This window comes from Diadema antillarum, unplaced genomic scaffold (genome assembly GCF_040938485.1).
Source record: "Diadema antillarum isolate AM-2024a unplaced genomic scaffold, OU_Dant_1.0 scf00000173, whole genome shotgun sequence".
Classification (NCBI taxonomy): domain Eukaryota; kingdom Metazoa; phylum Echinodermata; class Echinoidea; order Diadematoida; family Diadematidae; genus Diadema; species Diadema antillarum.
Genome location: NW_027271062.1, coordinates 263175 through 289473, shown reverse-complemented (window position 1 = coordinate 289473; position 26299 = coordinate 263175). Strand labels below are relative to the sequence as shown.

The 26299-nt window shown below is 39.7% G+C and overlaps 2 protein-coding genes across 2 annotated transcripts; one reads left to right on the top strand and one right to left on the bottom strand.

The window, feature by feature from the left end:
• Positions 1-4100: 4100 nt before the first annotated feature.
• LOC139722852 (GDH/6PGL endoplasmic bifunctional protein-like) lies at positions 4101-18698 on the bottom strand. The gene is made up of 6 exons (XM_071634138.1): positions 18437-18698; positions 9560-9705; positions 8773-8959; positions 7808-7960; positions 7025-7141; positions 4101-5796 (listed from the first exon to the last, which is right to left on the bottom strand). Exons 1-6 carry the CDS (start codon positions 18696-18698, stop codon positions 4160-4162), a joined length of 2502 nt encoding a protein of 833 aa, XP_071490239.1. The 3' UTR covers positions 4101-4159.
• Positions 18699-19281: 583 nt separating this feature from the next.
• LOC139722849 (isochorismatase domain-containing protein 2-like) lies at positions 19282-26167 on the top strand. Its single transcript, XM_071634135.1, has 4 exons — positions 19282-19465; positions 21825-21931; positions 23253-23392; positions 24230-26167. The coding sequence occupies exons 1-4, from the start codon at positions 19282-19284 to the stop codon at positions 24384-24386; spliced, it is 588 nt and encodes a 195-aa protein (XP_071490236.1). The 3' UTR covers positions 24387-26167.
• Positions 26168-26299: the final 132 nt, after the last annotated feature.

The following is a 26299-nucleotide window of genomic DNA, read 5'->3' as shown; positions in this document are numbered from 1 at the left end:
TTGCACTCTATGTTGATAGTCCATTTTGTTTCGCTGATCTCCACACAGTCCACATAGTCCTAACGCAAGATGAGTACGCGCGAAATAAAAGTGCGTTGCACTGTGGACTATCATGTGACCTATAGGTCACTTGATAGTACACAGTGCAACGCACTTTCACTTCGGTGCCGCGCGGTGCGCGCAGCAACTTCATTGTTTTATCATCTACGCGCACACGTAGCCTAAGCCTTAAGGATACCTAAAGACAGCTAAAACGGTTTCAGATGTAGAATGAAATGGGAATTTCTAGGACCCTAGATGTGGAATATAAAGCAAATAATCAACTTTTAGTTTCAGGCAATGAGACAATCCATCACTTCCTCGGCGATCTGAATGTGTACGCTATCTTTCCTCAGCTGCGCTTCGGAAAGATAGTTACATCCAGATCGCCTCGGAAGGGATAGTTTGTCCCATCACCTTCACCAACGTTGATTATTTGCTTATTGTTACGTCTCAAACCCTCAGCTGCACGACACGCCTCGCCCTTGCAGAAACTAGAGCACGCTCAAATACGCGCAGCCTGAACTCCTAAGTTCATTGACCCTACTTGCCATAATATCAAAAATCCTTCATAAATTCCCCCAAAATTCTCGGATCACTACCAAAAGTTAATCGTTTGTTACTTGTGTCATTCTCAACCTTCCCTGCAAGTTTCATCCCAAACCGTTAACTACTTTTTGAGTTATTTTGCACACGGACAAACTAACTAACTAACGAACGAACAAACAAACAAACCAATGGTAACGAAAACATAACCTCCTCGCTTGGCGGAAGTAATTATGATAACTGCCACTCATACCTTTGAATGAACCTCGCTATTTTCCAGCTAACAGCTCGTCTCATTCACAATGATAACAGACAATGACAGTCACACCGTCAGCCCCACATTCCACACATTGTGAGCGCTACTGGCCCAATGGCAAGCCCAATTCTCGCTGGTTCCAGTATTTCTGAGAGTGCAAAATGATCATATTTTCAAAATTGCAAGGGTTTACAAAAAAAGTCCTAAAATCATAACGCAAAAACCAAAATTAAAGAACATGGTGTTATTCTATTGAAAAAAGAATGGCCTTTATCGGATAGTATGCAAAATAATGTCATATTTGCAACAATATTGGTGAAATTAAAGATCTTAGGTGCTCCGTTCTTTCTGGGCCACCCTGTATAACACTTTCTTTAAATTTGTGTAAGAAATCAACTGATACTGCAATGAAAACCACTTGTGAGATTCAACAACATGATGTACATTTATTCTGTCAATAATCGATGTAACTGTTTGGGAAAGTACTGTGAAAGCAATGCAGAGTACCTTATTTAGCAATACATGTATGTGGACTTCAATTTCAGTTGCCATTTTGTAGTACTGAACATTTGATATTACACTCCCCAAGGCCAGTGAAATCATTCTGTTCCATTAAAATCTTGCTAACTCAGGGTCTCAAGGACAATGACATGTAGAGAAACTTTGAACTCTGAGGCAAAAAAAAAACAAACTAGTTTTTGGTCATAACAATAGACCAGAGTAACTTTTAAATGAGGAATAATGGGACAGATCAAATCAAAATATCAAATGGAAACAAAACAAAGAAATAATACAACTAAAAAGATACACAACCATTAAAGAAATATATATACGACAGGAATTCCAGTCACATACAACACCATCATCCTCAGAAGTCTTCCTGATACACAAGCAGTCCAAACTTTTGATTCTTTCAACTTGTTTCAAGGTGTGTAAGTAGGTGGAAAGTTCCCTTTGGGGAATTCTTTAGGCATTTTGTCTGATTTTTTTTCTTACAAATTTGCTCTCAGCCTATAAGATGCAAAAATTTTATAAGCTTAAGGTGGTTTGGCAATAAACATGCTGCCAAAACACTTCCTGAAATGCCCCCAGGTCCCTTATATGGTGTTGATTCATAAAGATGCACTGCTTGGAATAAAAGATGATGGACTGTGTATAAGTGAGAACGAGGCAAGTGCCAAATTGTGTCTCACCCATTCGCGTAAAAGAAATTAATATTTTTCCTACTCCCAGAAGTTCATTGACCCACCTATGACCTTTGATCTTGTAGTGACCTTCAACTCCCCAAGGGACATTTACCATCCAAGTTTGGTCACAAACGGACAAAGGTATCAAATGTTATGAGCCATAATCGAAATGCGCCATAAAACTTAACAATGGGCCCTTAAAATTTGTTGACCCCTTTCTGTGACCTTTGACCTTGTGATGACCTTTAATTCCCCAAAGGACATCTACCGTCCAAGTTTGGACACAAACGGACTTAGGGATCAAAAGTTATGAGCCACAATCGAAACACGCCATAAAAACTTAACATTGGGCCCTAAAAGTTTGTTGACCCCTTTCTGTGACCTTTGACCTTGTGATGACCTCCACCTCCCCAAGGTACATCTACCATCCAAGTTTGGTCACAAACGGACAAAGGGATCAAAAGTTATGAGCCACAATCGAAACGCGCCATAAAACTTAACAATGGGCCCTAAACATTTGTTGACCCCTTTCTGTGACCTTTGACCTTGTGATGACCTTTAATTCCCCAAAGGACATCTACCGTCCAAGTTTGGACACAAACGGACTTAGGGATCAAAAGTTATGAGCCACAATCGAAACACGCCATAAAAACTTAACATTGGGCCCTAAAAGTTTGTTGAAACCTTTCTGTGACCTTTGACCTTGTGATGACCTCCACCTCCCCAAGGTACATCTACCATCCAAGTTTGGTCACAAACGGACAAAGGGATCAAAAGTTATGAGCCACAATCGAAACGCGCCCTAAAAACTTAACATTGGGCCCTAAAAACTTAACATTGGGCCCTAAAAGTTTGTTGACCCCTGTCTGTGACCTTTGACCTTATGATGACCTTCATCTCCCCAAGGGACATCTACCATCCAAGTTTGGTCACAAATGGACAAAGGGATCAAAAGTTATGAGCCATAATCAAAATGCGCCATAAAAACTTAACATTGGGCCCTAAAAATTCGTTGACTCCTGTCTGTGACCTTTGACCTTGTGGTAACCTTCAAATTCCCAAGGGACATCTACCATCTAAGTTTGGTCACAAACAGACAGATACATCCAAAGTTACGAGCCATAAACGAAACGCGCCCTAAAAACTTAACATTGTGCCCTTAAGTTTATTGACCTCTGCCTGTGACCATTGACCTTGAGGTCTCCTTCATGTTTGGTAAAATGTGTAACTTTGTATAACCACTCTTCCCTTCAAGTTTGATTGAAATTGAAATCCTCAGTAGAGAGTTATTCAAGTTTTTGTAGCGTTACGGACAGACGACGGACAGACAGACAGACGACGGACGGACGATGACGGACGACGGACGGACGAGGGACGGACAGACGCCGCAGGCGATCCCTTAGTCTCCCCACACCTCCGGTGGGCTCGACAGAAATGGGGGTATATGTTAACCAAAAGTTAACCTGTTGTGTCCGTTTAATTTTTCTACAACACATAATTCCCATACATCCCTGTATACAATGTTTCCATATGCGTACTCGGGACTCATCCTCATCGGATTAAAGATTAATAGGAGTGAAGGATGTTGGAGAAACATGATGGAGGTATAATAACTCCAATCTAAAAGTTCTGAAAGAACCAAATGTGACCCTGCATCACTAAACCAAGAAAACGTCGCCTGAAATTGATTCTGAAAGAACAGACTCTAAGCTTTAAAATGATGTATAACTGAATTGAAATGGACTCTCCTAACCTATCCTAATAATGGACAGAAAGCACACACTCTAGAAAAGTGTGAACTGAGGAAAGAGGCCCTGAAGTTAACAGTTTATTCAAGCACTTTAATTTTAACTGCTACAAACACACTTCCCAATTCATGTTGTTTCAATCCCAAACTTAAGAATAATGTAGAAGAATATCTCTTTCAGTAAAGATGAAAAACTCAAAGTTTACTTGGTTGATTCATTTCACCCTTTCGAGTCTTCTCATGAAATCAAGAAGTGCGACTTCTTGTTGGTTTTGTGATGCAAAGTCACATATACAAAGAAGAATTTTTTTTTTCTACATGATGTTTCAGGAAACTTTGACTGTCCGTCTATTATATAGTGAAGCAGTTTGGGGGCAATCTACATTATACAGATAATAAGGCACTATGATCAATGAACCATGTCAGCTCTCCATTGCTGGGATCAACTTCTAGAACGGGTAGCTTGCTCCGATTGTTGTGATGGGTGTGTCTCAAAGTCTCAACTAGGCTCTGCTTCTTCTCTCCCAGTACGTGTATTGCAACGTTTCTGGCCTTATTTATCATGAGGAAGCTCAAGCTCATTCTGTGGCGTACTTCCATTTGCGCACTGCCCTCTGTCAGCACGACTAAATGTTTGTCATTATAGAGGGATATAGGATTTGGAAACAGAGAGGCTATATGTCCATCATTTCCAACTCCAAGGACGATGTAGTCAAAGCGTGAATCTGGTAGAAGGCGCCCCATCTCCGCCGAGTATATCCCAGCACCATTGTCGTCGGGATGACACAATCCCTTGGCTAGCTGGACTGGCATGGGATGGATGTTGGTGTACAGGATCGAGACATAGCGCAGTAACTTGGTGTAGATGAGGTTGAAGTTTGACTCGGGCGATGTCACTGTAACGCAGCGTTCGTCCGTAAACCAGATGTGCGTATCAGTCCACGGAAATGTATTCCTCATGCGCATGGCAAGGTACATGAATAAACGTCCAGGCGTGCTGCCACCTGGGAAAGCAACATGGAACACCCCTCTTTCACTGATGGCATTGTTTGCAGAATGGAGGATATGCATTGCCAGAAGTGCTACGGTCTCTTCCGTGTCGCCGGTGAACAAACGATCAGAACGGAACGTGCGTGAAATTCCAGACATCGAGGGCAAGGCAAACTGCTGCCCTCGCTCAGCATTCCACTCTGTGTCTACCTGGTGTATAAAGCTCAACCCTGTCTTCACAAGTTTGAAATCCAGCCATCTTCCCGTACCTTTGCCTCCCAAGTAAATTCTCGGTTGAACTTCAGTAATTTCCTGAAGGAGGGAGGTCCAGATATCCCAGGAAGCCATTAAATCGGGGGTGCCGATGAATTTATCCTGGTTGCCATGGTAACATTCCCGAATCAGTGACGAGTACGGATCGCTTTCGGCACCAGCAGAGAAGACGTAAAAATCGCTCAGAGGGTATCCAAGGATGTTGGTGCCTTCACCAAGTCCTGGAACAGTCCAAGCCACAGGAACGGCTGGCCTTGGAAGAGATTTGCTTACTGCCACTGTCGGAAGCTTGGACGAACCAATGAAAAATATAATCTGCTTCGTTTGGCAGGCATGATCCTCATTTGCATAATCTGGCGTTGTCGCACAAATATCAGTATTCTTGAACAGAATGCGCACATATACAAGCTTTTCGTCAAGCTTCTTGCCGGCAACGAGAACAAAGGGCACAGCTCCCCATCTTGGGTTGGATACCGACAACCTCACGGCAGCGTACGTCGGAGTGTTCGTCGATTCGTCCTGTCCGCGATCCATCTCCTCCCGCCATTCGTCACCATAGCCGCTGTACTGACCAATGACAGCTTGTCTGGCAGTCGCAGGAGCCACCTGGCTGAGCACGGCCAGCTTTTCCTCTAGCTTGTCCGCACTGTCGCTGAGGTTTCTGGGTATTTCCATGGCAACCAGCGCCATGATCTCTGTCAGGTGGTTCTGCATTACGTCGCGGATGACTCCATACTTATCGTAGAAACTGATGCGACCTGTAACATTTTAAGAGTAGAATCTCTGTAAAAGGTATTTTAAAAAACACTTCACACTTTAAATATTTTACAGTCCTAATGTGCCCAAGCACTTAGCCGAAGTTTCAAGCTTCTTCATAAGAGATGAGCAAACAAAGTAGCATGCATAGACATATCTAATTTCTTCTGCACAAGAACAGTACATGCATTGTATAAGCCATAATTATATACATTGCCTTGGCACTTTGAAATCAATTTCACTGGTAGTTAAATGTGCAATTGAGATCAATGGCAAGAGATTGACAGCAAACTAAAGTGGAAACTCTAAAAAGAGATCTGACATAACAAGATACCAGTACCTGATATAACAAACTAAATTTCTGTGGTCCCAATGAAATCACTTCCTTTGTTCTATATTTTTGATTAACTACTGATATAACAAAACATCTGACTAGAGAAAAAATTGTCTTGGTCTCAAGGATCTCATATGAGTTTCCACTGCATTTTGCTTTTTTTAACCCGTTGAGGATGAGTCCCAAGTATACTCAGGCAAGTGTCTATGGGAAATGTGTAAATTAATGTCTATGGAAAATGCGTGTTGTACAGTAGCAAAATCAAACCGTCCTCAGTGGGTTAAGAAGTAAAGCTGAAAATATCCCATGCAGCCTCCCACTGCTGGCTTGTTCTTTATTAGGACTCTGCCACTATCAATGGCAACACATTGCCATGAGCACTTTGTTATTGTTATACATCTTCGTCTTAAAGGGGCAAAGAAGGTTAAATACATTTGCCATGACGGGTTGAGTACAGGATTTTGTTTTCAAGAGCCAAGCATCCTATCTGCTATACCACACCATGCTCATTATAAACAGGCAAGTGCTCTTCTATTTTCATTATCCCAACAGAAAGTTTTGCCTGCCTTGGGCAAGGTTAGGGGGCGAGTTGGTTTATAGCAGCCCATCTACTTCTCATCCATCAACCTCCTACTCCTACCGCCAGCACAGTTCTCCCTTACAGCTATTGCACGAATAAGGGAAAATTCATTGCGGTGGATAGAGTGCACTCCTGTTATAACAAACACGGTCGTAACAAAATTCTGATAACAACAAAATAAAAATTCAGGCCACATTATCGGCTCTTTGTTTTTTGTGTTTATTTGTTCAGCTATAACACAATTCCAATATAACTAAAGAAAACTGTCGGTACCAAGGACTCCGTTGTCATGGGAGTCAACAGTGGTGATACTGACCTTTGACATCCAGGGCCTCCTTCATGACTATCTCCACCCTCTCAATGTGTTCCTGGTCCCACAGCTCCCCATACTTTTCCCTGTTAGTGACTCTGAAAGGAAGAATGCTTTGAACACCTGGGGGGGGGGGGGCAGAAAATGGGCTTTGTCATTTTACACCTGATAGCTGACATGGGAGGTAACATGCAGAATGATGCATCCAAAGGGAGTGATATGGTATTATTCACAGAGGGTATAACAATGACATCAGATTAAAAAGGACTTTATCACACCATAGGAGGGGAATATAATTTTTTTTTTAAATCTGTCTAATTGGTATGAAAGTTTTCAAGTTTTCACAAGAAAGAGTAGACAGTCCATCATATTTTCCAAATCATACATAAACAGTGTGTGTGTGCATTTTGTAAATGGTTTGGAGCTTCTTTTTTTTCTTTCTTTTTTTTTTTTTTTGGGGGGGGGGGGGGGCACTTCACATGTAAATGCTTATCTCTTTCTCCACACCTAGATTTATCATTATAAAAAAAACTTTCAACAAGGTACTCTGGCTGTCGTCAAGAAAGAAATGCAATCAACTTTCTAGAATTTGAATGAGTTCTGGAACCTCCGTTTGAAGCACATTTTAACTTTATTGTCTTCTTCTCTACTTTCATTTTTATTATTTCTCTTCTTCTTTTTTCACCCCTTTGTATGTCATGATTTGGGTGGCTGACAAGGTTTGTTTTTCATGATCGATGATGTAAACCCCATCCCTGGAAAATTTGTACTTAGAGTGAGCTCACTGACCAGTCTTTCCAAGATAGTGATCAATCCTGTAGATCTCACTCTCCTTCAGATGTTGTTTGAGGGCGCCAGACAGCTCCTTGGCCGATGCAGTATCGTGTCCAAATGGCTTCTCCACAACCACTCGCAGACAAGCATCTCCCAACGGTCGGCACTCTTTGTATGTCGGAAACAGAGTGAAATTATTGACATTTAATAATTTTGTAGGATTTTTTGGCAGACTTGGCACTGTGAAACAGTAAAGATTGCAGTGACAGTGTACATCAGAGTTTTACATTCCTGGTCAAGTATTAACCCTAACTAGTCGGGGGGGGGGGGGGGGCCTCCGAGGCCCCCCCTCGACGTTCCGCGCGATGTATCACAATCGCATAAAACCTATCCCCGCGATGTTTTCATGACTTTTTTTTCTTGGTATCTCGCAAAAAAGTTCAAAGCCCAATTTCTCATCTCTACCAATTACTGTACTATCCCTTTAAGAGTTTTCTATGGTGAGGGCATGATCATTGGTGCCAACTAGAGATGTGTATGCCACTTAAGACTAAAATTGTGCAATCATCAGCAAACTACAATGCACTGCCACAATTATGTAGAAATTCTTGTTACAACAAAGTACAAATTTCAGGTCCACAAAATTATCATCTACCAGTATCTTTTTTACATACATACCTGTTTCTGCTATGATGAAAATTCTGATATAATGAAAAAAAAAATAAGCTGGTCCCTACAATTAACTAATAACAGTTGAGTCATCTATATTCTAATTGCTGCAGGACAGATGGATGCGAGGAGAAAATAAAAGAAGAATAAATATTCATTTTTTTTTTTTTCCTCTCAAACCGTACCTGCACCACTCCCTATATCAAAATATCATAATTCCTGGTGACTTTTTGATGGTGCATGCACGGACAGTGGTTGAATGCTTCACAGGCTACTCTTATAATGTATTCATACAAGATCAATGGCTGTACCTGTGTTTATGCTGGCTGCAATGTCTGCATATGCAAATGGCGGCACAGATAGATAGATGATTCGGCCCTTCTCTCTCAGTCCCACTCCTTGCATTTTGCGTTGGATGTCACCACACAGAGTCTTGTAGTCTTCAGTTTTCTTCAGGTTGTAGTATGGAATATTCTCACCAAATGCTGCCTTTCTTTGCTGTGGATGACGGAGTTTATAATGAAATGTAACTTTCAAAGCCATATTCGCTGACAGAGTGAGGATCATAAAACATCCCCTACCACATTTCCTTTTGACTTCATTCACTTCAATCAAAAACAGCTATACATTATGTAATGACACAACATTTTTTTTCCCTCTACCATAGAATATATTCAGTTGCAGGTCATACACCTTTATAGCACCGAAGAAATGTAGGTTTCTTGTTGTTTGATACACTCATAGACTTGTGATTCTTCTATCATTAACTGTACTGGCAAATTTATGAGTTAAACTTATACATGTAAATTATAAACTGGATTATTATTTCACTAGTTTAAAAAAATATAAGTGTTTAAGAAACAATAAACGACAAGAGTGGTTCCACTGAAAAATACTCAAAGTTTCTTACTTGTTTCCTCTATAAAGGGTACAATTATACATTTTCATCACTTAGCAAAGGTAATAGTGCTGTTTTGTCTTCTTACATTAGAGTATGATTATCATGCTTAGTTGAATTAACACATATTTAATTATTTTCAACAAAAGCATAAATCATAGCAAAGCTTTAAATTTGAAGTTGGAAAACAATTAACATACCTCACAATTATCTGTCTTGCGGGAGATGGACTCGGGGAGCCGATCACATGACACATTCTCACTGAGAATTCCTTTCATCTCCCGCTCACCTTTCTCCTGAGGTGAACGAGCTCCAGCAAAGAAGTGGAAAACTTGGGCAGACTCCTCTGGGTAAAAAGAATATTTATATAACAATAACATATATGCTTTTTTCTCTTTTGTTTATTTACACTGACGTTTTCTTTACCTATTTCAACTGATTATACTCATGACAGAACTTACTAACAAACACTTAAATTTACAAATAGACCAGTTAAAGGTCCAGTTAACCTTTGGGAGCAGTCATTTGAAAATTGTTCACGACATCGCCTTTCATGCATACATGTATGTGTAGGTCTGTTGTACCACAAAACACCCTCCAATATAAAAATTTGCAATAAAGCCAAAGATATAAGGAGATGTCAGGATTTTTCTCAATATTAAACCGTAACGGTATACAGTTTAGTCTGGAAATACTTTCATTATAACTATTGTTCACATATTGAATATTCAACAATACTTTTCATAACATTGATTTTACTGATTCAAATTTTCTTAGTGGTTGTTTCTTTCCCTAACTCACATTTAGAACTATTTTAAAGCGCTAATATTGCTGGGTTTTTGTTTCATCTGCAAATGGTAAATTATGCCTTTAACCGTTTCGTAAGTACAACATAACACAATACAACATAATTAGCATTATGTGTATTATAGACCCAAGTGCACGTACATGTAAATGCTACCTTTCTGGTACTTTAAATATTTTTGATTTTTATGTTAACTGGTGTTAACAAACCCACTGGAAATATGTCTACAGAATTCAGAAAGAGGCAGCATTATTTAACTTCTAGATGTAGACTCTACCTATTTTACCCAAATAATCATACACAGATATCTACATAGTATATATAGATGTGTAAGGGAACATAATGTGTAAACGGTTGTAACAGATACGCCGAGAGAGGGCGGAAAGAACAACGAAAGATGGCGACTGTCCACGGAGGACTTACGTTTGACGTTTCGGTACCGAAGACCGAATTAAAGTGTTTGAAAGGCAATTCCCTGTCTGGTTCTAGTGTCATTCCCTGTTGTGCAAAGTTGTCCCCTTTCAGATATATAGATAGATAGATAGAGTTATATTACATAAACGGCATAATCGTGATATAGTCCCCACAGCTGCGTGTCCGTATTAAATACAACCCTACCTAACCCTATACCCTAACCCTAACCGCAGCAGCGACCCCATACGGACAAATACGTACCGTAAAGGGGTCGCACAGCAAACCCATACCTGTCACGGAAGCACCTGATATGGCTAAGCATTTACGTGACCAGAGACCAAAATACAGGGTTTTATACTGAAATTAGTAGCCTTACTCTTAGATAAGATACTTACAATCACGGCAGGCGAAGTCGATTTACAATATGATCTGTTTTGAGAGCCCTGTGAAAGAGTTTATCTGAGGTTTTTATAGTCCTACCGCATTTCGTATTGTAGTACGACTTACACAGCGCATGCGCTAATATGGATAAAACGTAGCACATACTGTAATACGCAATGTATGCGTGTGGAAAAAAAAACGGAAAGCTCGCTGAGAACTGAAATGAATATTCATGAGACGTAACAAATAGAATGCATGCTGGGCGATGATTTACTATCGGGCCTACCGGCATTTATTTATTTCGTTTTTTAAGCTCATTTCGAATGTGTGGTTCATTATTTATTTGCAATAAAGGAAGTGCACACATAATGAACATCTGGAGATGTGAAGCATTAAGAAAATAACAGGTGATTTTCATGATAGAGGGTATGTTTTGGTTTTTTTTTTTTTTTCCCCAGTCTGCAGAGGCAATGCCCCAGATGTCTCATCTATAGATCAAGTTTCCTTTCACACTGTACATTATAGTTTTAATGTTGTACATTCACAATGGGCTCCACTCACAAGCTCTGCTTCTTGGGGACTCATATTCATTTTTGCTTCATGTCTATTTTCTACTGTGATTTGAATTGAATACACTTCTGTTACATACATGTTTTGTTTATTTCCAATAGTTGAGAATTGTTTGATTATTTATTGAGACCTTTTTTTTTTTTTTCCAAAGACTTACTACCGCATGAGAGGAGATCCTTCCTGTCTTTCTTTTTCTGTCAGGCTTGTCACTTTCTGTTTGATTGTGTGTATGTGTGTGTGTGTGTCCGCGTGCGTGTGTGTTTCATAATTATTGTGTGTAACAAGTTGGAAGAATTGGAAGCTAAATTTCTATGTACTGTGATATACACATCAATACAATTGACTCTTGAGTATTCATTCATTTCATTCATTCATTCATTCATTCATTCATTCAAAGCAATGGGACAAGAAGTGTCTTCTGAAAATTTTTGAATTTTCAAATGTCACAACTTCCTTATTTTTTTATCCGATTTTATCATTTTTGCACTGTTCTGCTGGATTTTTTTTTATCATTGTCGTGAAATTGATAAAATTTTAGATTGGCTTTCATCTTAAAGGCATAATGGATTGGTTAATGAAAAACTAGAAATTAACCCTTTCAGATCCATCCACATGGTCATTGGGATTGTATTCCATTGCTCCCCATGGCTTTTTTTTTTTTTTTTTTTTGAATGTTGTCTTGCTTGATCAATACCCTTTTAAGCCTTATACATACGTGTATGTACAATACTACTGAAATACATGCCGGTATTCCCCAACGCGTTTACATTGTTCGTTTGCTTACGATCGGCGGTCATGCCATCAGACAAGGAATATGTATTCGTAGAGGCGCACGCATTTCTGTGGTCATTTCACAAATGCCTTTTTTAACCCATGATCCGATCCCGGCTTTGTAGCAGCGTGGCAGATGACATGTTAGAACGAGTTTACTTGTGCAGATTTTTAGAAAAATTGAAAAAATTACAGCAGTATAAAGATCTGATTGCGTTTGTTTTCATTTCATTCCTTCAGAATGGTCTCATAATGAAGATAGGCACAAAAGGGATAACAAAATTTGTCCTGTTGTGTACCTTTCAAGAACGCATGCACAAAATGTGACGAGAAAAAAATTAAAAAAAAATCATAAAATCATCGCAGTCCCGTTGAAATTTGCGGAAACAGTAGGCGCGAAAAGGATCTTGAATTCGGTCCTGCATGCCATGTTGGTTATCAAAAACGCATGCACAAATGTGAAGAAATTATCGGGGAAAAAAACTACTTTCAATCCTTCTTGTGCGTGCATCACAACAGATTACAGCCGAAAGAATTCACGAAATCATCGCAATCCTGCTGATATCTGAGTTATAGAAATAGGCGCAAAAAAAAATCGTGATATTCGAATAGTGCGAAGAGATTATAGGGGGAAAAATAAAAGACACATTTTCAACCCCTTCTGGTGGTGCATCATCAAGATTACAGCCGAATATCAAATCATGGCAATCCCGTTGAAATTTGAGGAAACGATATACAGTCAACCTCGCGTAAGTCGACATAATCGGGACTGAGCAAAACACGTCGACTTACGCGAATGTCGACTTACGCGTAAGTCGACATTTTGTCGACTTATAAATGAAAACTAATTTCCCCTGTACAGAGTAAGATTTGGATCACGATGCGGATCGCTACCCAAATCTTACTCCTTTTGCCACCAAAACATGCTTACTGACATCAGCAACAATAATGTTTTAGTTCATGCATAAATCTCGCGCGGGTTAGTAACGACAACGCACAATTCCCAAATCTCTAGAGAGACTTTGAGAGAGCGGGATCGGAAACCTGGGCCCGTTTCTAGACACTTTACGTTTTAAACTTGATTTGAAATATCAAACGCAAATTCCCCAAAATTGCATTAAACTTTGCGATTTAAATGTAAGTGCGTTGCTGCGAAGATATGCGGGTGATTTCGCATTATTCTGTCGAAATAATTTTTCATTGCCGACTGAGTTGAAATATGTGTCGCCATATTTGTTCTGTTTAAATTTGAATTGCCATACTCTGAAAATGAATTGTTCTCGCGCTCCGATTCACAACATACCGCTCTGTACGGCGCGGGCCCGTCTGAAATAAAAAGAAGAAAAGTTTGTTTGAAAACGACATCTTTCGGACTACTATAACCTTCGTAAAAACAAACCTCTTTCCATTGTCGGACTAATTTAATTTTGGACTGAGATTTAAACCTTCGGCATAGCGAACTTTAACAATAATTCGTTGTCATTTTTTCATTGACATTTTGTGAAGCAGCATGCGTTTCGGCAGTTTGAAACGTGTGAATGTTGCAATGTCTTTCCCCTGCAAGTGCAGACTAAGTTCGGTCACGGCGAAAGTTCCGTTACGAAATAAAAAATAATGCGAGCCTTTTCAACCATAACGCACTTCCGTAAATTTTTATGCGTTTAAACGCAGTTTCTGGTTTCGGACAAAACCTGGAAGTCTTTTCTGCAACGCTCTTGCTTTTTAAATACAGCGTTGCTTGTGATTTGACGGACTTGCATTTAATTTTTAGAGTTGCGTTTAAACGCAATTGAGTTTAAATGTCATACAATTTTCTAGTTTCGTATGATTATCAAACGCAAGTCTTTTCAGCGTTCCGTGTGATTTCATGGACCTGCATTTGATTTTCAGAATTGCGTTTAATTTTTAATTTTGCTTACGAAATGAAAAATAATGCGTCTTTTAAACAATAACACACTTCCGCAGATGTTTGGAGATGCGTTTAAACGCAGTTTCGTATAGTTTCGTACAAAAACCGCAAGTCTTTTCTGCAACGCTCTTGTGTTTGGATACAGGGTTATGTGTGATTTGATGGACTTGCATTTGATTTTTAGAGTTGCGTTTAAACGCAATTGAGTTTAAAAAAGTTCCCTACAATTTTCTAGTTTCGTGTGATTATCAAACGTAAGTCTTTTCAGCGTTCCGTGTGATTTGATGGACTTGCATTTGATTTTCAGAGTTATGTTTGATTCCTTATTTTGCTTACGAAATCAGAAATAATGCAAGTCTTTTAAACAATAACACAACTCCGTAGATGTTTAGAGACGCGTTTAAACGCAGTTTCTTAGTTCTGTACAAAAACCGCAAGTCTTCTCTGCACCGCTCTTGCGTTTAAATACAGCGTTACGTGTGATTTGATGGACTTGCATTTGTTTTTTAGAGTTGCGTTTAAACGCAATTGAGTTCAAAAAAAATTCCCTACAATTTTCTAGTTTCGTATGATTATCAAACGCACGTCTTTCAGCTTTCCGTATGATTGATGGACTTGCATTGGATTTTCAGAGTTGCGTTTAATTTCTAATTTTGCTTACGAAATAAAAAAGTAATGCAAATATTTTCAACAATAACGCACTCCCGTAGATGTATAGAGATGTTTTTAAACGCAGTTTCTAGTTTCGTACAAAACTGCAACGCTCTTGCGTTTAGATACATCGTTGCGTGTGATTTGATGGACTTGCATTTGATTTTTAGAGTTGCGTTTAAACGCAATTGAGTTTCAGGTTCGTACAATTATTTTCTAGTTTCATATGATTATCAGACGCAAGTCTTTTCAGCAAGGCACTTGCGTTTAAATGCAAAAGTTGCGTGTGATTTGATAAACCTGCATTTGTTTTTTGTTTTAGTTGCATTATTAGTTACATTGTAATAAATTTTCTAGAAAGGGCCCAGCTTTTAATACCGCTTCGGAATAATTAACGTCAGAATATTTGGATTTACAAAAACATTTCATGTTCGGATAATGAATACCTACTGGGACATAGTTAAGTGTACAAAATTTTTGCGTTTTGGGGAAAAACGAGAGGGAGAAAAGGGATAAAGTGAACTGCCTTGGGTACTACATGTAATACTCCAGTCAATGAGTGTATGCCCTTTCTATTCTGGCATACAAGACAATAGACGCATGGCGCGAACGCTACCGCGCCGTACACTAGCGAATTACCGAGTAGAAATGCAGCGAATCGGAGCGGGAAAACAATTCTTTTTCAGAGAATGGCGATAAGATTTTGAGCGAAAAATTATGTCGACTTAGACGAGGGAATTAACACGTATTTCAGCTCAGTTGGCACTGAAAAATCAGGTCGACTTACGCGAGTTGTCGACTTATAAATGTCGACTAAGACGAGGAAATTTTCAAGGAATAACAAAGGCAAAAATTGGGACTTTTTTATTGTGTCGACTTAAGCGAGTTGTCGACTTATGCGATGTCGACTTAGGCGAGGTCTACTGTAGGCGCAAGAAGGATATCGAATTCGGCCCTGAATACTGTCTTTCAAAAAACGCATGAATAATTCCGAAGAGATTTTCGGGAGAAAAATAAAGAATGTTTTTTCAACCCTTCTGGTGTGTGCATCACAAAAGATTAGAGCCGAAATAATTCATAAAATCACCGCGATGCCGTTAAAGTTTGAGGAGACAATATAGGAGCAAAACGAATCATAAATTCGGCCGTGAATACCTTCTAATCTGAGAAGACGCGCATTTACGAAATGTGGGAGAGATTATCTGTAAAAAGTATAAAAGGACACATTTTCAACCCCTTTTGGTGTGTGCAAAGTAAAAGATTACAGCCGTAGGAATTCATGAAATCGTCACAATCCCGCTGATATTAAATTGATAGGCGCAAACAGGATCATGAATTCGGCCGTGTTATGATCTTTCAAGAACGCATTTACGAAATTCGAAGATTTTATCGGGGAAAAATAAAGAACACATTTTCAACCCCTCTTGGCATGTGAATCATGAAGATTATAGCCGAATAATAATCCATGAAATCATGGCAATCCCGTTGAAATTTGAGGAAACAATAGGCGCAAAAAGGATCGTGAATTTGGCCCTGCATGCTGTGTATCTTTCAAAAATGCATACCGCATGCACAAATTCGGGAGAAAAATAGGACACATTTTAAACCTCTTTTGGCGCGTGCATTATAAAAATTACAGCCAAAATGATTCATGAAATCATCACAATCCCGTTGAAGTTTGAGGAGAAGAAGAGGTGCAAAAAGAATCATGAATTCGGCCGTATCATTTCTCCTAATCCGAGAGGACGCATTTACGAAATGCGAAAAGATTATCGGAGCAAAATAAAGGGCGCATTGTCAACCATTCTGGTGTGTTCATCACAACAGATTACATCCGAACAGTGATCCGAAGTAAAGTTCATGAAATCGTCACAATCCCGCTGATATCACGAGGTAGAAATAAGCGCAAAAAGGATCGTGAATTCGACCCTGATGCCGTATGCTGCCGTATATACCTTTCAAGAGCGCATGCACAAATGCGAAAAGATTATCGGGAGAAAAATAAAGAACCCCTTCTGGCACGTGCATCAGAAAATACTATACAGCAAAAATAATTCATATAATCATTACAATCCAGCTGAGCACCAAACATGTGAAAAGCGCAGCAACTTATAAAGTAACGCGTGTTACTCTACGTGCGCCGATGTTGACAAAAAGTCGCAAACGCATTTGATACAATCTGATTTTGTTCATAATCATTTAACACTTTAATTCACAAACATTCAATTCTTTTAAAATGGTTCTATACACGAAGAAGAGATAGGAGTACAAAGCATCACAAATTCGACCCTGCAGTGTACTTTCAAGAACGCATACTTGTAAGATACGGGAAGAAATTTTCGGAGGAAAGTTAAAAACCGCATTTCAGTCCCTTCTTTTTTTTTCACTTCCTTTTCGTATCAACAAAACAATTCACAAATGATTCCTTTTTGTTCCTTCTCAAGGAAATGATTCATAAACAAGGCACTTGAGTTTACAAAATATTTATTTACAAAATGTATTTTTTTTTTTGGGGGGGGGGAGGTAATATTATTGTCGACAAAAACATGAAAATAAATTTGAAAGCCAGTTAATGCTTTTTCAGGTTGTTGTTGACCAGTAAATTTTCTGTTCCGACCAGTACAAAAATGGGGAGGAAAAATGGATATTTACTGATCCGACAGAGACAGGTTGGACCGGCAGAAAAAAAAAAAATGGGTTAGTGTGCAGCCCTGCTTTATCCAACTTCCAAGATTTGGTGATGAAACCAAAGCAAGCACTCTTGCCAAACTCAGTTGGCAACATTAGGAAGGTGTCATCCTGTTTCACTGCGTTCTCGATAATTTCTATTTGCTCCACTTTGAACTTAATTCTTTTTGCATCCTCCTCTACTTCACTTAGAGCATTTTTGAACTCCATGATACCTATGGTATTGGTACGAACAGGTGTCCTTTATTAAATGAGACCGAGAACCAAATACGAGCAACATTGTACATATGGCAGATGACGTAAAATATGCATATTCATTTGCGCATGCGCAGATCAGTATATTTACGTGATACGTTCAAAACGTTGAACGGACAGTATCTCGAGTAGACGGTCTCAAAGATGACTATTTATCTTGTTTTCGGAGGTAATGGTGAGAAATACATAGTCGTTTCTATTGTTCAACAATAATGGTTTTATATCATGTGGCTTTTCGTTGCGAATCCAAGTGTCCTTTTGAGCGGTGAGTTGTTTACGTGTTGCAGTGCATTTGAGTGCTTCCTAAAATTGCATGGGTTGCTTCGGGGCGCTGTTACTGTATTACAGCGCCCCGCGACGGGGTTACCCTAACCCTAGTCCGCGGGTGCACGCGCACTGCGGTGGGGCCTATTTGATATAGATATATGCCTACTCTGTGGTGGGTTCCGTTTACTTCCTCAACAAGCTCCATGGAAAAATCAGTTCGAAAATAAAACATGTATTGATGTAAATCTAGAACCGATCTGACATATAATCTAGGACACAAAATGTTTGTTCTTCTCTTTCTCCTTGTTTGAAACCACAACACCGACTCAATTTAATTAGCCTGAATAGTTTACCTAGTTTACCCACCATAAGCCAGGTTGAAGAATCCTTGCCACAAATACTTCTTAGCCAAGTCGCCAGTAGCTCCTACAACAACCACATTCACCACTCCATCAGACCCTGCACCCGCCGGAGCCGCAGGCGGAGCGGCGTCGCGATCTCCCGCTACCTCGCTGGAGTCCACTCCACGAGGATTTATACTTAGCCACAAACACACCAAGAGAAGCGAGGCTCCGATGCCCACGAGCAAGTTTCGTCTCATCCTCACTTTTCTGAAGAACGTAACCATTTTTCAGTCTAGAAGGCAAATATTTAGCCAAAATTCGAGAATTACTCGTGCCAATCTTTGCTATTGGCCTGGCTTATGACTGAGTACGTAGTATTGTGCAAGCGAAGAGTTACGCAATATGGATAGGGCAACCTTTGACCCACGATGCCACACTTGTCGGCCACGACCATTATTTACTATGGGGAGGTTGTCTACAGCTAACTGTAGCAACTCATTTTCTTTTTAATCATCATTATTATTATGTCCCTTTATCACTCACTATATTCATACTATCATATTCTACCTATTTTTCTAAAAATGAAATGGTGATATCTGTCTGATTTTTAAATCAAGTGAGAGAATAAATGTTGCATTAAGAAGTGATTATCGCCCATTTGAAAATGAATTTTTCTCACGAAACCCTGGATGGTAGGAAATTTCCCGTGCTTTTCGCAGCCAAGGAAGTACACGGCCCCTACCGGGGACCGTCGGCCTAGTGATTTTGCTTGTGACCCCTCTGCTGTCCAGCCTGCTCGTAACTGCGCTGCGCTGAACCCTGTGCTGTCATTGCTGTACATTCTAGCTCCCGTCCCAGCTTAGCACCATGGCTGCCAGAAATCTAGGAAAGCTTGTCTTGCGAAATTCGGCTCTTTTTGTCTGCGACATGCAGGAAAAGTTTCGACCCACAATCAGATATTATCCAGAGATCATCGATGTCTCTACCAGATTATTCAGGGCGGCGAAAACCCTCGAAATGCCTGTGGTCATTACGGAGCAATATCCGAAAGGTTGGTGAGATAAGCTCAAACTGCAAGTAGGCCTAGGTCCGTCTAGGCCCTATAAGAATTATAAAGATATTTGATTAATATCTTTATTAGTAGATAATTACTGTCAGTGCGGCAGCTAGTAGCTCTACGTCTCTTTTGTATAAAAGTATTCAGAGTACCAGGTAACAGTTGAATTGATAACAATGCTAATGATTGATTAAATCATTGACAGGTTTGTTCTATCAATCACTTTTCAGCCTAAACATAGAAGGTGGAGGTAGGTAGGGGAGAGCGAGGAGAAGTGGGACATCATTTCAAGTTCGCCGATTTTCTTCTTGTATCTAATAGAAGAGATGATTGCAGTACACTTCCTTTCGGGCTTGCATGAAGGTTCATATCAGTTCGGGAAACCCACTCACAAGGGGGGCCCCTCCTTATAAGTAACCCGTCCCCCTTATAAGTAACCCCGTCCCCCTTATAAGTAACCCCTGGGGCACCCCTTATAAGGAGTCTCCATGCTTTTTTGCAATACAACGCGAAAATGAAAGGACTGCGGCAATTCGCTTGATTATGTCCATAAAGCTTCACAAGTTTCCTAGTTACTCACGAAATTTGAGCAAAATCGGTTTGAGGCATCATATCTAAAATCATGGATTTAAATGCGATGTCAAACGACCCATGCGAATGCTGAAATGCGAGCGATTACTGGCGTGAGTGTCGCCAGGCGCGGCGGCGCGGCATTGCTTGAGTGCAGACGTGGCGACTGAGTACGTACTCAGTCGCCACGTCTGCACTAAAGCATTGCCGCGCCGCCGCGCCTGGCGACACTCACGCCAGTAATCGCTCGCATTTCAGCATTCGCATGGGTCGTTTGACATCGCATTTAAATCCATGATTTTAGATATGATGCCTCAAACCGATTTTGCTCAAATTTCGTGAGTAACGAGGAAACTTGTGAAGCTTTATGGACATAATCAAGCGAATTGCCGCAGTCCTTTCATTTTCGCGTTGCATTGCAAAAAAGCGTGGAGACTCCTTATAAGGGGTGCCCCGGGGGTTACTTATAAGGGGGACGGGGTTACTTATAAGGGGGACGGGTTACTTATAAGGAGGGGCCCCCCTTGTGAGTGGATTTCCCGAACTGATATGGTAGGTTACATAGACTTGAGAGCCATAAGCTGGGGGTGGCACTGTTCTCAATTTTCTGCAGTTAATGAAAAGAAAAACCCTTATTTTGGGGGAGAAGTTGACCCACCTGTGGGTAAAGTGGGACAACGGCAAGGGAGAAATGGGATGGTGGTGGGGGTAAAGTGGGGCATCCTATAGAAATGCCAAAGTTGGAAGGCGTATTCATGAAACATTGCCATTGGTACCCGTAGTGAAAACAGTCACACATGCTTTAAAATTATCTTTATTTCAACAAAACAAGTTTGAACAACATGTTTGAAAATCTAAACTGCTTTTGTTTCCTGAACAAATTATGCCCAGTTGCAGTAGTAAATAAAATTAAATATAAAACTTAGGCCTAAGCTCTATCTCCAGCAATCTCCATTACCGGTATCTTTATTGGTGTTTGCATTTTCTTTTCAGAGTACATCAACTGTGAATTTGGGTAATAATTATTGTTTGATTTGATTTTCATCTTAATATGTCTGTTTGTTTTGTATGAATTCCAAATACATGTAATGTTATTATGAGGGACAAATGAATGGGACACGTCCCAACTGTCCCTCGCATGACAATAAATCTAAATATGTAGGACTATAATTAACCATGTAGGCCTGCATTTGTTAAAAACAAGTTTAGTTGCATATTAATAAGGCTCGCCACCAGCTTAAATTGTGCCCTTGAAATCATGAATACAAAGACAACAGGTTGATTAACCTGATTTCAAAGAAATGTTATATTTTGGGGAAATTTTCAATAGCAATTTTATATCAGCATTGTACTTAGAATTTGCCGAACTGCATGGCTTTCTTTGTAGTGTGATGTATGGTTGCTAGGGGCTTATTGTAAGCCAATTGCTGATTGGTTGAACAGTTTTTGATTTGAAGAGAAAGTGTCCCACTTGACCCGCGTCCCAACTCACCCTGCTCTCCCCTGCTGGTAGGCCTACCCTAAGTTACAGTTCAGTTACTCCATTGGATGTATCACACTTACGTGCAGGTTTATCACTTGTTCTGTTTTCTGATTGTTGCCATAACATATCAGTGATATTCCCAATTATCATTTTGTCTGTAGGCCTACTGTAGTTTACCTCCTCCGCCCATACATTTTTATTTCACCATTCCAAGATCTTTTTTCCTCTCCCTTCTCGCATCTTTTTTTTCCACCCTGTCTCCTCACTCCCTCTCTTCCTCTCTGCCTCTCTGTTTTGTAGGTCTGGGGCCGACAGTCCAAGAGCTTGGTGTGAACCGTGATGAAGAGGACATCTATGCTAAAACCTGCTTCTCCATGGTGCTGCCTGACGTGGAGGAAAAACTTAAGGTATGTTAAAAAAAGAAATACTATTTTGAATGCAATGAGATCACTGGTAGTGGTATCAATCATTGGTAATAACATTTTGGCAGATAAACAGACATTCTGATTGCGTAGTTGTATTTGATTAGGGATTTAAAAGTATGCACTGGCATTTCCATTTCACTGTCTTCCTTTATATTCTAGTGTAGATAGGAATTCTTGTTAATCTAGCTGTTTCTTAGCCTGTTGAGGACAAGTCCCATGTATACTTGGGCAAGTGTCTGTGAGAAATGTGTGTTGTAGCAAAGTCAAGCTGTCCTCAACGGGTTAATTTTCCAAGAGCCTTCAATGCCCCCACCCCAGATTCTTTTTGCCAGTTGACAAAGAACAGACAGGTTGATAGTCTGGGTTGGTGATACAAATTTTATCAACTGAAGCTAACTACTATACCCGGTATTGGAAAAAGGAAAATCTTATAAAAATACATGCAGTTTTGATACCATAGAAGATAACATATTGATAAAAGATTCTCGAATCTCTTAATCAAAGTCCTTATTTTCTGGTCAGCATAACACAAATAAACATGAATTTAGGCCCTCAGTGCAGATACTCTTGTCTCACATTTTCATAACCTTTTATGCTAGGTTCCTGTAAGGAATGGGTTAATTACATTTTTGTAACATCTCTTGACATCCAGTGCAATGAAATAATCCCCCCCCCCCAAAAAAAAAAGGATAGATAGTTAACAAAAATGATAACTAAATAAACAAACAAACAAATAAATAAGTAAATGAATAAATAAATGGCTTAATAAAAAGAAAGAAACACAAAATGAAAATAAATATCCGGTAAGGAAATAATAACATCTACTCCATCTTGACCACTCTGGTCATACACACATTTTGTGTATTGAATTTGGTTCACTTCAAATTTTCAGATTGATGTTCCTTTATAATTGTAGAGGGTTTTGTACTGAAATATTGAAGACTTGAAATCAACGTGTGAGATTGTCACCGCAGATTCAAACTTGGTTTTTCCCAATAAACTTCCTCCAGAACATATCCTGTAATACACTGTATTTGTCATCCAAATATAAAGTAACCAAACAGATTTACAGGCACAATGTAATTGCAGAGACGCTAGAGTACGTATGTACACCACATGGAACGTTGAAAAAGGAAATGTTTCCTTTATGATTTGGATCCATGAAATTTGCTACTAATCATTATGTTTGAAATGGCTACCCATATCATAGGCCCTAAAGTTTTATTTTTATTTTTTTATATAATTATCACTGTGATGCTACATCTCAATCCAATACCATATATGTTTGGGTTTATTTTTGCAGAAAAATGATGTAAAGTCTGTGATCATGTGCGGGATTGAAACACAAGTCTGTGTGCAGCAAACAACTCTTGACCTCCTGGACAAAGGCTATGATGTCCACATAGTGGCCGATGCTGTGTCATCAAGGAGTCTGGTTGACCGGTGAGTTTAGTCAGGATGACCCCATTACCAATGCCTGTGGATAAAGCACAGCAGCTTTTTTGTAGATCTTTCCCACGACCCGTGCCACATCTTTAAGGGGTGGGAGGGGGGCAGATTATATTTCTGGTGCTACTTCCAGGTTTCATCAGCTAACAAGTGAAAAAAAAAGGCCTTCAGCCCAACCCTTTTGTGCCACATCTTGGTTTCTTCAGCTGACAAACAAAAAGAAGAAAAAAAAAAGTGCGGTACCCACACTTTTTCTACCACGTGCAGGTTTCACAGGTTGGCAAAACTTTCAATCAGCTTCCAATTGACATCGACTAACAACAAAAGAAATGTAACCACATTTTTTTTTTCCCTGGTGCTACTTCCAGGCAAGAAAAAAAAGAAAAAAAAAAGGGAAAAAAGAAAGAAAAAATGGGGAGTGGGCCCTATAAAGTGGTTACACCTTATGTGTTCCCATGTATTATGCAAAAAAAGTAATTCTAAAAAATGCCCCATCCCTAGTTGCACCAGCCCTGTTTTCCTTCCTCCAGTTGTGTCCCTTCTTTTTTATCTCTCTCTCTCTTTCGATATGAAGGAAGCAAGATGTAATTTTAGTCAATGTAAATTTCTCCCTGAAAATCAGATTGGAAACCCATTCCTCATGAGATTGTCCATTTCCCCAAACTTTGTGTATTACGTAAAGGGACCCTCAAGAGTCCCATTAAAGTATGAAGTTCAGAATACAGTCTTCATAATTATCATCATATGAATACCTGGTACAGGCATAGCACGTTATCCTAAATGGGAATGCACTAAAAAGCCTGATGAATTCTCCCCCTCCCTCATCTTCAGGATGTTTGCCATCTCCAGGATGCGAGACTGTGGAGCCTTCATCACCACCAGCGAGAGCGTTCTCCTCAGCCTCGTCCAAGACGCCGCCCACCCCAAGTTCAAAGAGATCCAGAAACTCATCGCAACGTCCGCCCCAGACTCGGGACTTCTCGACTAAAATCTCCTCTACCAATTAACCCTCCTTCCAATAATCACGGTTTCGGATTGTGTGAATTTATCAGCTGCCAAAAGCTCTGAATTGATTGGAGAGAGAATGAAGCATGTGATGTGAACATGAAGGCGTCGTGAATAATTTCTCCATGCTGCACGTAAAATTTCATAATGAAACAGTGTGGGGTGTGCTCTTGGAGTTTCTACCATACTCGGTCTTGCATCATCCTACAGGCTCCTCATGCTTGTATGCTCCACCAATGAGATTATTATGTCTTTGCTAGCATTGGTTTGTCACTGTCTTTCTACAATTTTGTACAATAGTGTAACTCAAAAAAATGTGAATGACTTTCGGATGAACTTTGCATAAAGAATTGATAATATCAGAAGGAAGAGATTATTACATTTTGGTAGTGATTCAAACATTTTTATCTATTTCTGAATTTGGGGGCAAATTTGGGTCAACAGATGAGGGAGGTCAAGCTGTGTATAGAAATTTGCATAAATTGAATGCACAATTAGCATGGGCTCAAGGCGCAGAACAGGCAAAAACTGATGATAAGGTAGGCAAATAAGGCTTCTTTGTCATCAGTGGGTTATAGAGCGATATTCAGTGTGTGTATTGGTAGAAATGAGGTCCTTGGTGGGAATCTGCTCTCTCCGAGTGTTTCTCTACTTTTAAAGGTAATCTACTACTCCATCACTTCATGCAGATTAGGGGTAAAAAGAGAGAAGACTACAAGTGCACAGCAGTACGCTTACATGCAGCATCTGTGTTGTTGCCGTGCAATGCACAAGTTCTCGTAATAGTTGCTTTGTACTGCCAAGTGCATTCAGTAACCATTATCATGTGCGACCAGTGAACTTAAAATAACTGACTTTTCCTTACAAAATGCTTCCAGACCATTTTGCACCCCCCCCCCCCCTGCAGTCTGTTCTAATCTGCAGTGATTTCAGACATTATAGCAGTATGTTTGTGGTTAATCTGTGTTGTATACCAAGATACCAAAAGAACTTTGTCCCCCAGGGAGTTCATGTGTAGATAAATATTGATGATTACATCAGTTCTGATGTCAGTATGCCTGCAAAATGCTGCAGTTTACTGAGTTAAGCATAGAGTTATCAACCCAGCTTGCGGCAAGGTGCCTATTTCTGGCAGGGGCACTTTCATACTTTCATTCATCCGTAAAACAGCTAATGAACATCACATGCGCTTTAGCCCCACTTTAAAACACAAGCAGGTCCTGAGTTACTCCCCAGTTTTACGGGAAGTGACACGTGATTGGGCCTTTTCATCAATGAAGGAAATGGCCCCTGCCGCAAATAGGCACCCTGTACAAAGCCTGCCGCAAAGCGGGTTGTTTACTCTATAGATGCTGTTTATAGGTTTTGCAAAGCATAATATGGTTGTCACTTGCATACTACCAAAGATATGCTTTTCAGTTGTATGAAAATGGAGAAAAAACATTAATTCGATTTTTTTTCCCAGTGTCGGTCTTGTGTCTCTTTGGATAAAAGAATGCTTGTGACTACCTTAGTTGATAGGAACATCAACTTCACTTTATAGGTGATTATTTGACTTATGCGAGGTCGACTTTAAGGAAGTTTGACTGTATTAAGTATTATTTTACCCATCACTGCATGCTTCCTATGATCTGAAATTCAAAAGTTATGACTCCACTTTTTTATGTGAAATCAAATGTGTATGTACATAAATGAGGTACATGTGATTGTAAACGTTGTGTGTGAACTAGAATATGTTGAATGTAACAAAGGACAAAATTTATAAAGAATGAATAAAGTTTTACAAAATATACCAGTGGTGTTATGTGGCTTTATCAGTTTACATTGCCTATGTTTACCTCAATTTGTGTGTGTGTGTGTGTGTGTGTGTGCGCACGCTTGTGTTTCCTCTGTAGA

Coding starts and splice junctions, on each gene's coding strand:
- LOC139722852 (XM_071634138.1), bottom strand. CDS start 18,698: ATGGTTACGTTCTTCAGAAAAGTGAGGATGAGACGAAACTTGCTCGTG. Junction 8,960..9,559: donor GCAAGACAGATAATTGTGAG/GTATGTTAATTG, acceptor CGTCATCCACAG/CAAAGAAAGGCAGCATTTGG. Junction 7,961..8,772: donor TGCAGCCAGCATAAACACAG/GTACAGCCATTG, acceptor CGACATACAAAG/AGTGCCGACCGTTGGGAGAT.
- LOC139722849 (XM_071634135.1), top strand. CDS start 19,282: ATGGCTGCCAGAAATCTAGGAAAGCTTGTCTTGCGAAATTCGGCTCTT. Junction 21,932..23,252: donor ACGTGGAGGAAAAACTTAAG/GTATGTTAAAAA, acceptor TTATTTTTGCAG/AAAAATGATGTAAAGTCTGT. Junction 23,393..24,229: donor TCAAGGAGTCTGGTTGACCG/GTGAGTTTAGTC, acceptor CCTCATCTTCAG/GATGTTTGCCATCTCCAGGA.